General features: G+C 44.5%; 1 protein-coding gene and 1 non-coding gene across 2 annotated transcripts; one reads left to right on the forward strand and one right to left on the reverse strand.

Moving 5' to 3' along the window:
- Positions 1 to 11298: 11298 nt before the first annotated feature.
- LOC121801076 lies at positions 11299 to 13215 on the forward strand. The gene is made up of 2 exons (XM_042200539.1): positions 11299 to 12271; positions 12395 to 13215. Exons 1-2 carry the CDS (start codon positions 11299 to 11301, stop codon positions 13213 to 13215), a joined length of 1794 nt encoding a protein of 597 aa, XP_042056473.1.
- LOC121801717 lies at positions 11311 to 11417 on the reverse strand. The gene has a single exon (XR_006050653.1). It is a non-coding gene; the product is annotated as a small nucleolar RNA R71 (small nucleolar RNA).
- Positions 13216 to 13224: the final 9 nt, after the last annotated feature.

Raw genomic sequence — 13224 nt, forward strand, 5'->3', positions numbered from 1 at the left:
AGAGGATCAAACGGTTTCAGAGATGGCAGCAAGGCTTGATGCAGAAAAGTTCACAGGCAAGAATGATTATAGCCTGTGGAAGATGAAGATGAAGGCGGTCTTGATTCAACAAGGCTTGGCCGCAGTTCTTGCAAATACTGAAGAGAAAGGAAAGGCTCCAATGCTTGATGATAAAGCTCAGGCAAAGATGGAGGAGATGCAGCTCAAGGCACATTCTGCAGTGATTCTGTGCCTTGGAGATAAGGTCTTGAGGGAAGTTCAAGAAGCCAAGACTGCGGTGGAGATCTTGAACAGGTTAGATGAAGTTTACCTGGCAAAATCTTTGGCTAACCGGCTGTATCTCAAGAAGAGGCTCTATGCCTATAGTTTTTCTGGTGAAAAATCTATCATAGAGCAGTTGGAGGAGTTCAATAAGATCATTGATGATCTGGGCTCTGTGGATGTTAAAATTTCAGATGAAGACAAGGCCATTCTTACATTGAATGCATTGCCTAGCTCGTATGACCAGTTGAGTGATGCAATTATCTATGGTAGAGATAAGCCTATCACCTATGCAGAAGTCTACTCGGCCTTGATGGCTAAGGAACTCCAAAAGACTACCAGCAGAGGCTCTGCAAGCTCCAATGTTCAAGCTGCAGAGGCCTTGAATGTGAAGAAGTTCAAAAAACAGAACTTCAAGAAAAAGTTTGAGGGCTCTAAACCCTCAAGTTCTGATGCTCAGAAGGAAACCAGAGCATGTTTTTGGTGCAAGAAACCAGGGCACTTGAAGAAGGACTGCCATGCCTGGAAGAGAAAACTAGCCTCTGAGGGCCACAACACTTCTGATTGTGTAGAGAGTACTGATCCCCCTGCTCAACTCATGAATGTCAGTGATAATGGGATCAGTCACAGGTGGATAATGGACTCAGGGTGCAGCTTCCATATGTGCCCCAACAAATCTTGGTTTCATGATCTTCAGGAAGCATCAGGGACTGTAGTTCTTGGAAATAACCATGTGTGTCAGATCAAAGGGATAGGGAAAGTGAAGCTAAGTTTGCAAGATGGCTCTATAAAGATCCTAACTGGGGTGAGGTATATTCCGGAAGTGAAAAGAAATCTCATCTCATTGGGAATGCTGGAGGAGAAAGGGTTCACCATATTGATGAGTCAGGGAAAGATGCTTGTGAAATCTGGGAATGCAGTGATGATGGAGGCTGACAGAGAGCACATTCTCTATTATCTGAAGGCTAAGGCTGTTGATGGAGAAAGCAATGCAGTGTCAGATGATTCCATAATGCTATGGCACAAGAGATTGGGCCATCCAGCAGAAGGAAGCTTGAAAGAACTCATCAAGAAGGGCCTGATCTCTGGAGATTTCAACAAGATGGACCCCTGTGAGCAGTGTATACTTGGAAAAGCAAAGAAGGCACCCTATCCTACAGGTATTCACTCTTCTACAGCCCCATTAGACTACATACATAGTGATCTCTGGGGCCCTTCACCTGTAAGCTCAATTGGTGGTGGGAAATACTACCTTGCTATTATTGATGACTACACTAGGAAACTGTGGGTGTACATACTGAAAGAAAAATCAGAGACATTCACAAAATTCAAGATATGGTGTAAAGAGGTGGAGCTAGAGAAGGGAAGGAGTGTTAAATGCCTAAGAACTGACAATGGCTTGGAATTCTTGTCTACTGAGTTTGATCTGTTTTGCAAAGAGAAGGGTATGAAGAGGCACCGCACTGTTCCTGGTAACCCCCAGCAAAATGGTGTTGTGGAGAGGATGAATAGGACTATCCTAGAGAGAGTAAGGTGCTTGTTACTCAGTTCTGGTCTGAGCAACAGATTTTGGGGAGAGGCTGTGTATACAGCAGCCTATCTCATCAATAAGTGTCCATCTACTGCCCTTAAGTCTGAGACTCCTGATTACATGTGGTATGGAGCCCATAGTGACTACTCAAAATACAAGGTGTTTGGGTGCGCAGCCTATGCTCATGCTAGGCAAAGTAAGCTTGAGGCTAGGGCTCTGAAATGCATATTGCTGGGGTATCAGAGGGGTGTTAAGGGGTATAGGCTCTGGTGCATTGAGCCTGGTAGGCAGAAGGTGGTGGTGAGTAGGGATGTTGTGTTCTTGGAGGATCAGATGCCATACTTAAAAAGGAAGCTGGACTCCAATGAAGTTGAGAGTGATTTCCTCAAGGTGGAGCCAGTGGGACTTTGCCAAGGAGCAGGTGGAGCCTCTGACTCAGAAAGTGAGTCTGAACCAGAGGATGATGGTGCTCTAGCTCGAGGTAGAAAAAATGATGAGCCTACAGCAGATTCTGCCAGAGAGTACCAGATAGCAAGAGATAGAGGCAGAAGAAATACAAGACCACCTGAAAGGTTTTCTGATGTGGTCTACTATGCACTTTGTGCTGCTGAGAGCATTGATATTGCAGATCCTCTCACATATAAAGAAGCCATGAAGAGTAAAGACAGAGAAAGGTGGATTGAAGCCATGAATGAGGAAATGGAATCTTTACTCAAGAACAAAACATGGATTTTGGTGGATAAATCCAGACTGACTACAGATGGAAAAGAAAGGAGGCTGATCAGTTGTAAGTGGTTGTTTAAGAAAAAGATTGAGACCACTGATAAAGATAGAATCAGATTCAAGGCAAGGCTGGTGGCTAGGGGCTTCACACAGCAAGAAGGAATTGATTTCAATGAAGTATTTGCTCCAGTTGTTAAGCACACTTCGATTAGGATCTTGTTGGCAGTTGTGAACCAGCTAGACTGGGAGCTACAACAGCTTGATGTGAAGACAGCCTTCCTCAATGGGGATCTAGAGGAGACTATCTTTATGGAACAGCCAGAGGGCTATGTGAAGACTGGAGAAGAAGGCAAGGTGTGCCTGTTACAGAAAAGTCTTTATGGACTTAAGCAAAGTCCTAGACAGTGGAATAAGAAGTTTGATGCACAGATGAAGAAGATTGGCTTCTCCAAGTCAGAATATGATGATTGTATTTACATCAAGAAGGCAGGCAGGACTCCCATTGCCTACCTATTACTCTATGTGGATGATATGCTACTTGCAGGCCCTTCTATGACAGAAATTCAGAAAGTTAAACAAGATCTGAAGTCGAGCTTTGAAATGAAGGATCTAGGAGAGTCAAGGAAGATCCTAGGCATACATATTCAGAGAGATAGAGGCTGCAAGAAGCTGTGGATGCTGCAAACTGATTATATTGACAAAGTTATGCAGAGATTCAGAATGGAGAATGCTAAACCTGCCTCAACACCCTTGTCCCAGAGTTTCAGATTATCAAAGGAACAAGCTCCTAAAACTAAGCAAGAGGCTGATGAGATGGAGGCTATCCCTTATGCTAGTGTTGTTGGGAGTATCATGTACACTATGATTTGTACAAGACCAGATCTTGCTCATGCTATCTCAGTGACTAGCAGATACATGGCAGACCCGGGGAAGGAGCATTGGAATGCTCTTAAATGGATATTGAGGTACATGAAGTCAACTAAGGACTGGGGGATTGTGTTCAATGGCTGGGAAGGTGGATCTGAGGAGGTTGTGCAGGGGTATTGTGATGCAGACTATGCTGCAAATCTGGACACCAGAAAGTCTCAAACAGGTTATTTGTTCACCATGTTTGGAACTGTGATCAGTTGGAAATCAGGTCTGCAGAGTGTAGTTGCTCTCTCAACTACAGAATCAGAGTATATAGCTCTCACTGCAGCTGTACAGGAGAGTTTTTGGATCCAGGGAGTGATTTCTGATTTTGGTTTTGACCAAGAAACAATGGTGATTCATTGTGACAGCAGCTCAGCTATATGCTTGGCTAAACATCCGGGTTTCCATGAAAGGAGCAAGCATATAGACATAAAGTTGCACTTTATTAGAGATGAGATTGAAAGGGGAAGGGTGAAGGTGGTTAAGATTAACACCTTGCACAATCCGGCAGATATGCTAACTAAATCTCTAAGTAGAGACAAGTTTGATCATTGCAAGAAGTTGATCAATGTTTGTGCGAGAACTGAGATGAGCCCTCAGGTGGAGAATTGTAATAATGGAGTGCTCATTTCAGTTGGAAGAAGAAGAGAAGAAGAAGGAAGCTCGGCTTTGAGCTCGGCTTTGAGTTCGGCTTTGAGCCGAGAAGACAGTTGGTCTTGAGCCGAGAAGCAAAGGAGTTCGGTTTGTGTACCGAGAAAGGAGTTCGGTTTGTGAACCGAGAAGGGAGCTCGGTTGTGAGCCGAAGAGAGTGCTCGGTTGTGAGCCGAAAAGAAAGTTCGGTCTTGAGTCAAGAATAGAGTTCGTCTTGAGCCGAGAAAGAAGAAGCAACAGTTCGGTCTTGAACCGAGAAGGAAGTTCGGCCTAGAGAAACTAGCCGTTGGAGCAGCAGTTAGTTAGCCGAGATGTAGCAGTTATTCTTCTTGCTTTCTTGATTCTTCTTGTAGTTAGTTAGTAGCAGTTGCTACTTGATTGTAGAGCTTTAAATAGCTCAAAACCATGTACGTAGTGAGTAGTGAAAATCAATAAAGAGTTTTCAAGTTTTCTCTCCAAGATTACCATCTTCGATACTCTAAGTGTGAGTGTGTGTTCTTCTGCATTGTGAGTTATCATACAACTGTGAGTGTGTGTGTGATTCACCTGAGTGTGTGAAAGTCTTGTGCGTATTGAATCCCAACAGTAAGCTAGATCAAGCAATACAAATTTGCCCTCTATTCTTCCCGTGGACGTAGATTTGCCTCAGTAAATCGAACCACGTAATTCTCAGTGTTGTGATCTTCATTTATTACTTGCATTTATTCCCATCAAAAATTCGCTAAATCATCACTGGCGCCGTCTGTGGGAAACAGAGAACCAAAACTGTGATAAAAGCGAGTTTTTGATCCTTTTCCACCAAAAAATGCGTACCAGATCACATAATACCCATACTTCCGTCCGTGATGAACGTGAGGAAGCTAGTCCAGCCCGTAGGTCTGGAAAACAGCCTCGGGAGAAGTCTGTCTCCAGTTCTCACGGTGAAAGAACAAACCACTCAAAAAGTCATCGCACCGAGCCTTCCCAGCAGCTCGATTTGAATGAGGCTGTCAAGTTGTTCTTGGCTGAGAAGCAGGATGAGTTCTTAACATTCCTGCAAAAGAGCCAGAAGCCGGAGAAGAAAACGGCGGATTCTCCCTCCCCCTCCAGACATGAAAGTCACTACCGCAGTAGTGCCGTATCTTCCAGGAGAAAGAATCCTCACCACCGATATGTTCCTTCTCCTCCTTGTTACCGAAATCACAGGAGAACTCCATCTCCACCATACCGTAGAGATGTCGGATTCGCTATGTATGGAGCGCTGAAGACTCCATTTTCGGATGATATCACCAGAACTCCGTTGCCACAGAATTACCGAACTCCGTCAGTGACTTATGACGGGTTAGTGGATCCTCATGATTTCCTGGGACGCTATCAGTATAATATGGCGAACCAAGGTCTCAATGAGGTTCATATGTGTAAGCTGTTTCCCGAGCTGCTCATCGGGAACGCAAGAAGGTGGTTTGATAGCCTCCCTCAAGGCAGCATTAGATCTTACAGAGATCTAATGGATGCTTTTCATAGGAGGTTCTTCCAGAAAGCTGAAACCCGAATCACTTCGGCTCAGCTGCTTTCTATACGTCAAGGTCGCGATGAAAAGATTAGCGACTTCATGACAAGATTCCACAAGGAATGCCTACAAGTAGATGATCTCAATGATCTACTTGTCATTTCGGCATTCCAAAATGGAATTCTGCCAGGAGCTCTCTACAGAAAGCTCGTTGAATGCAGTCCGCAAACAGCTCAAGAGATGTGGGACATTGCGGACCAGTTTTCTCGTGCTGATGAGGCAGACCGTCGAAAACGGTCTTTAGACAGCTCTTCCAGAGGAGACAAGAGGAAGCCCGATCATAGCGATCAGGGACATCCTCGCCGAACTCCTTTTGAAAGAATTCAAAGGGCACCGGTACAAGACAGATTGGGACCACGTCTCAATCCTGAGAAACCACCCGCTCAGTTCGTACCATTGAACAAGTCGAGAGCGGAAATTTTCGAACTGCATTCTGATATGTTCGAAAAACCAAAGCCGATGACGAAATCGGCCACGCGCCGAAGTCAGGATAAATATTGCTCCTTCCATCAAGACCACGGTCACGATACCGAGGAGTGCCGAAATTTGGCAGCAGATATTGATGTTCTTGTGAAAGCAGGGACGTTAAAAAAATACCAAAGCAAGCCGCCGAAAAAGAATAAGAAACAGAGAAGTGCGAACTGCGCTCCTCAGGATCCTAAAAGGCAACAGGATCCCGAAGACGATGACGAGCCACAATATGATGGAGTGATCCAGACTATTGACGCTCTCCCAGCCGGGAAGACTAAATCGTCTCTAAAATTAGAGCGCAGAGGCTTCAATCGAGAGGAGCCAACACATAAAAGGCTGAAGAAGGAGGAAGTAATTACATTTTCAGATGCAGATCCCGTCCCGGCCATTTCTCCTCATCAAGACGCTATTGTCATTCAAGCTGGAGTGGCAAACAAACTGATCCACAGAGTGTTTGTGGATACAGGAGCGTCGGTTAGCATTCTTTTTAAAGAATGTTTTGATAAACTGGAAGTGGATCCAGCTCGGCTCAGTCCGGCCCCAATTCCTCTGAAAAGTTTCGCCCAGGAGGACACCCGCCCTGAAGGTATTATCAGCCTTCCGATTACGGTAGGAAGAGCGCCTACCAGCTCCAGTACGGTGATCGAGTTTTTTGTGGTAAAAGCTCGATCCCCGTATAACATTATACTGGGAAGAGACTGGCTCAACACAGTTCGGGCCATTTGCTCTACTTATCACCTCACAATCAAGATCCCCACTAAAGGAGGGATAGCAGTCATCCGAGGTGATCAAAAGAGAGCAAAAGAATGTTTGCAGATTGCGCTTAAAAGTGCCGAACAATCAGATCGGCACCATCAAGCATAGCAATCACAGCAGCCGGAGTCAGAGGCAGGCGAAATGAACGAAGTCACACCGGAGCCGAACTCGATGAAAGTTCAGTTATACGAAGATGATCCATCCAGAACGGTCAAGATCGGTTTCGCGGGAACACCTCTACTCCGGGAAAAGACCATCCAGCTCCTCAAAGAGTACAAAGATGTCTTTGCGTGGTCTCCGTTGGACATGACTGGAGTGTCTCCCGAGGTAATTACACATCGGTTAAATATTGATCCTTCAGTCCGGCCTATAAAACAGAAGCAAAGACTCTTTGCGGCAGAAAGAAATCAAGTCATCCATGACGAAGTCCGCCAATTACTGAAAGCGGATGTATTATTTGAAGTAAAATATCCTTCTTGGGTGGCCAATCCTGTGATGATCAAGAAAAAAGAAGGAGGATGGCGGATGTGCATAGATTTTACGGATCTAAATAAGCACTGTCCTAAAGATTGCTACCCCCTTCCCAACATAGATAAAAAAGTAGAAGCTCTGATAGGCTTCGAAATTTTCTGTTTTCTTGATTTGTATAAAGGATACCACCAAGTTTTAATGGATGAGAATGATGCTTCAAAAACGGCTTTCATTACTGACTTCGGTATTTTTGCTTATAAAAAGATGCCATTTGGTTTAAAGAATGCCGGAGCCACATATCAAAGGATGGTAGATAAGCTATTTCGGCACCTGATCGGAAAAGAGGTTGAAGTATATGTTGACGACATAGTTGTTAAAAGCAGAAGCACTTCGGAGTACGAAAACAATCTCAAATCCACTCTCGACGTGCTCAAAAAAGCCAACCTCAAACTCAATCCCCAAAAATGTACCTTTTTGGTAGATTCGGGAAAATTTCTGGGTTGTTGGGTTTCAAAGGAAGGACTCAAGGCAAATCCCCTAAAGGTTCAAGTTGTTCAGAACATGGCAATGCCGAAGTCCATACATGATGTGCAAAGGCTAACTGGATGTCTAGCCGCACTGAATAGATTCCTTTCCCAAGCAGCCGAAAAGCAAATGCCGTTCTTCAATGTTTTGAAGAAGGCACCAAAGTTTGAGTGGGGAGCCGAACAGAAAAAGGCTTTTGACGAACTCAAAAGTTATTTAACCGAACTTCCTACTCTCTCTGCTCCAACAGATGCCGAAGTGATATTCTTATATTTAGCAGCATCAGATCAAACCATTAGCGCGGTGCTTGTACGAGAAGAAGGCCTAAAACAGCGTCCTATCTACTTTACAAGCCGAGCATTAAGAGGTCCCGAAACAAGGTATCAACCTCTGGAAAAAATTGCTCTGGCATTAGTAAATGCAGCAAGGAGACTGCGGCCATATTTCTATGCTCACAAAGTATGCGTCTTAACCGATCTTCCACTTCGGCAAGTCTTGACTAAGCCAGAAGCATCAGGCAGAATTGCCAAGTGGGCCATAGAGTTGGGAGAACATTCAATAGAATATCTACCTCGGAAAGCCATCAAGGGACAAGCCTTGGCAGATTTTCTTGTAGAGGCAAAGTTCGATCAGGCAATCCCTATTATTGCCGAACAGAAAAATCCTACCAATGACGAACTAACACAGCCCCAGAAACCCGAAGTAGAGCCGCCGGACTGTTGGATTGGATTCGTAGATGGAGCTTCGAATAAGACAGGAAGTGGAGCTGGTATTCTACTTATCGCTCCCGACGGACACGAAGTAACTTATTCACTTCGGTTCTTATTCCCAACCACTAATAACGAAGCCGAATACGAAGCCCTTCTTGCCGGACTTCAGTTAGCGCAACATCTACTTGTCAAATCTCTCAAAATTCATTGTGATTCACAAGTCATAGTGAATCACATGCTGGGTACAAGTGAAGCTCGTGATGAAAGGATGAAAAAATACTTGGACAAAGCGCAAAGTATTAGCCGAAATTTCTCTTATTTTCGGATAATCCGCATTCCCAGAGCGGGAAATAGCCGAGCAGATACTTTAAGTAAGTTGGCCTCATATCCGAGCTCAAAGGTGGAGGAATTACCGCACAGAAGCATTGATGAAGCTGAAGTACACTCAGTAACCAGTTCACCAAACTGGATGACGCCAATATTAAAGTATCTAGATCAAGGACAACTGCCCGAGGATAAGAGAGAAGCAAGGAAAATCACATGCCGAGCACGTCGGTATGAACTTGATGCGAAGCTTATTTCCTATTCTTTACCCCGGATTTCATGTTAATTATAACTCACCAAGTCGTGCTTTGAGTGTAGTTTCGGGTGTTAGAAGCTGGAAGTTCGTCGGAAATGCATATCTGAGATTCCAGAGAGTTCGCCCGGTCGGGCGTTTTGATGTTGCTAAACGCCCGATCGGGCGTTTCCATTTTGTGCATGCGGAGTCCAGAAAGTTCGCCCGGTCGGGCGTTCTGATTTCAACTAAACGCCCGGTCGGGCGTCTCCCGCGAAGCCATGCAGAAGCATATCGCCCGGTCGGGCGATTGGTCCTTCTAATTTCGCCCGGTCGGGCGTTCGGAGTCTCGAACAACTCCAGGCAGTTACTCGGCAGTTTAGGATAAAAAGAAGAAAAGAAAATGAGAAGAAGGACGACAGATAAAGAGAAAAATAGAGAGAAAGGAGGAGAGGAAGAAGAGAAGGAAGACATTCCGGCCATTATTCCGACCATCCATTCCCGAATCCCGACTCCACTCGACGAGAGCATCACACCTATGGTTTTATTTCTACATTCTACCATGTGTATAGGCTAGGCTCTCTTTGTTGCTCCGAGTTGTAATCTAGGCTTGTGTATTTGTTTTAACACCTTGAATCGTATGTTTGATACCAACAATGTGTTTGATAATTAAAATGCTACGTTTTTGGCTAATGATGTAGTGTTGTTAAATCTTAACTATTGTCTCTTTAACATAGCTTAGGATTGATCGTTTGTTGGTATGCTTTCGATTTAGAACTGTTCAGGGGATAAATTGATAGTGGATTAGGTAAGTGATTATAGTAGACGACATTTATTCCCGCGCATCCGCAGGAATTAAATGTCGTTGAAAGTTGGTTCATGGAACAAGTGTTCAGCTGACTGTGAACTATACGTCGTAGACATGTTCAGTGCACGCGATTAGGTTGATAATTATAATCCCGTCGTATGTTTCGTTGTAAATGGTGTAAAACAACGCAAGCTTAGTGAGCAACTTGGAGTGACTTGTCTTTCTCGTATTAAAAATCTCGTTTCAGTAGTTTAAGTTAGTTAACCATCTCAAAATCAAAACAAAATATTTTTATGCTTTGTGTAGTCTTATTAAGCGTAAGCAATCTCGCCTCCCTGTGGATCGACACTTGAAATACTACTACGATACTGTATTCTTGCAGTAGTGTAGTATTATTAGAGTTAAAATAATTAAACTTGATAATCTTTATGCTTTGATTAAGAACTCTAAAATATCGCATCAAGTTTTGGCGCCGTTGCCGGGGAGGCAATAGCTTGTTTATGCTTAAGTGTTCTAGTTTTTATTTCGTTTTGTTTGATTTTTCTTTTTGAGTTTTTTAGGTACATTGTTCGTGTTCTACGGTGTGATAGCCATCTACCACGTCCGGACTTGAAGACGAAGGAGTGTATTATTTTAGGTAATTTTTAGCTAACTCTTAGTTTAGTTTCTAGGTAGTTTAGTTTTTCACTTAAGCACACACTTTTTATAGTACTTACCCCGAAGTTGTCGAGAGGTCTCGCTTTCGGTAATTAGGAAATATATTGTGCTTGTGCTTGGTGTATTTTCTGTTGTGTAGATAAAAAAAAAAAAAAAAGAAAGTCGTGAATGCACACGAGATCTCAGGGTACACCGCCTTTCGGATTACTCTGTTATCAAAGAAGGAAAGGGTCAGGAAGTTCAGCCGGGTTTGAAATTCAACAGGATTCGCCGAGTCCAATCAGAGATAACCCATTGTTTGAGAATAGTGACAGTGATCTGGAAGCTGAGTCGATGGCCGACAATAATAACAACAACGCTGTCCCACCACCCGTTGTGAGGTTTGGCGACACTCTTAGATCGGGAATTGAGTACCCCGGAGAGTTTGCTTATGCGAACAACAACATCAACATTCCACCTCACTACATTAGTTTGGTGAATGGGGGGAATCTTTTCCATGGACGGGATGATGAAGACCCGATGAGCCACCTCAATGCCTTCTACGAGTTGACGAACTCTCACAGACCCCCGAATGTGGAACACAATCTGATCAAGAGGGTCTTATTCCCATTCTCTCTGAGGGAGAAAGCAAGAGCTTGGTATGACTCTATACCGGGCTACAACATTGAAACATTCCAAGAGTTGAAGACGTTGTTCCTCTTAGAATATAATTCCCCGATGAAGATCGAGAAATTGAGAGAAGAGATCACTTCTTTCCAACAAAAGTATGATGAGTCCTTTGCAGAAGCTTGGAAGAGATTCACAGACCTGATAAGGAAATGCCCGAGCCATGGTCTAGCTCCGGGGCATGACCTTTTGAAATTCTACAAGGGACTCAACAATGAAGGCACGGGACTAGTTACTGCAGGCTCTAATGGAAACCTGGATGACTTAACGCATGAGGAGGTGAGAGCCTTATTCCAAAGGTTGGCTAACAATCAACGGAACTGGCACAACCCAAGGAGAGCAGCGGAGAAAGGAGGAGACACATTCGGTGCTACAAAGGATGCAGAGAGAGTATCTGCAATTGAAGCTCAATTGGCAGATATAAGCACCCAGATGTCGTCGATGACAAAGGCAGTGAAATCGCTGCAACTGACTCCTCAACCCAAAGCAGTGGCAGTGATGAGATGTGGATTGTGTCAAGGAGGGCATCATACTGATCAATGTTCTAGTCTTCAAGGACCACCAATCGAGGATGTGAACTACATTGGCAACAATTGCCAAGGGTTTAACCAAGGCAACCAATACAGCAATCAGCAGAATTGGAGGCCTCAGCAATCGAACTGGAATCAAAGTGGCCCTAGCAACAACTCGGGGAACCAATGGAGGACAAACACTCAACCCCCGGGTTATGAGAAGAAGCCATCAGTCGAGGATCAATTGGGACAGATTCTCTCGTTTATGACTAAGAGTCAAAGGGAGAATGAGAATTTCAAAGAGAAGACGGTGGAAAAGTTTGGTCAGATGGAAGCTACAATGAGGAACCTCGAGACTCAAATCGGGCAGCTAGCTACATCATCACATACAAGAATCCCGAATACCATCCCAAGCAATACGGTGCCTAATCCTAAGGGCTATGAGCAGTGCAAGGCAGTTAAGCTAAGAAGTGGTCGCGAGTTAGGTTCGACACCATTAATTGACGGCCAAGGTACTTCCGGCATCTCACACGCGGGGGCGGATGAGATGTTAGGCTTGCATTCCTCGCACGCACGGGCGGACGAGGTATGTAAGGGAGGTCCCAAGTTGGTGCAGGGTGCCCAACATGGTCAAGTTCAGGCTGCATCTGGCAGCAAGAAGTATGGTGAAGAATCCGATTCAAGTGGAAAAATTCGAGTAGAGAAGGATATCTGCAAAAAGATCCCGCTAAGTCCGGCAATGGACCCGAAGTGTCCATTTAATTTTCCAGATTTTATCCCCCCGCCTCCTTTCCCAATCGAGAAGAAGAAGACAAAGAAAATAACTCAAGAGAAAGGACTCGATTGGATGATGAGTATCATTAGGAAAGTCAGAGTAGATGTGTCCTTAGTGGATTTGTTCCTACACTTTCCTAAATTCTCCAAGTTTTTTAAGGACCTTATCGCAAAAAATGAGAAGATACAAGAGGATGGTGTGGTGAGATTGAGCGCATTTTGCTCACAATTGGTGAAGGGGAAGATACCTGCGAAGAGACGAGACCCTGGGAGTTGTGTGATCCCATGTGAGATGGGAGATAAAAAGTTCCCAAAGTGCCTACTTGATCAAGGCTCGGGAATATCATTGATGGCTCTGAAGACGGCGAGGTCAATCGGTCTACAAGCGAGGATTGAGTCAATCGATATTGAGCTACAATTGGCGGATCACTCAATTGTGAAGCCACTAGGGATCATCAAGGATGTCTTGGTGAAGGTGGACAAGTTTGTACTCCCGGTCGACTTTATTGTCCTAGAGATGGAAGAAGACAAGGACATGCCTATCCTCTTTGGTAGGCCATTCTTAGCGACCGGGGATGTTGTGATTAAGACCAAGACAAACACGGTGGTGTTTCGAGTAGATGGTGAAGAGCTGGTGATCGAGCAAGAGAAGGCGGAGAAGCGCCTATGGGAGCTTGGATAGAGGTAGACA

Source organism: Salvia splendens, chromosome 4, assembly GCF_004379255.2.
Source record: "Salvia splendens isolate huo1 chromosome 4, SspV2, whole genome shotgun sequence".
NCBI lineage: Eukaryota > Viridiplantae > Streptophyta > Magnoliopsida > Lamiales > Lamiaceae > Salvia > Salvia splendens.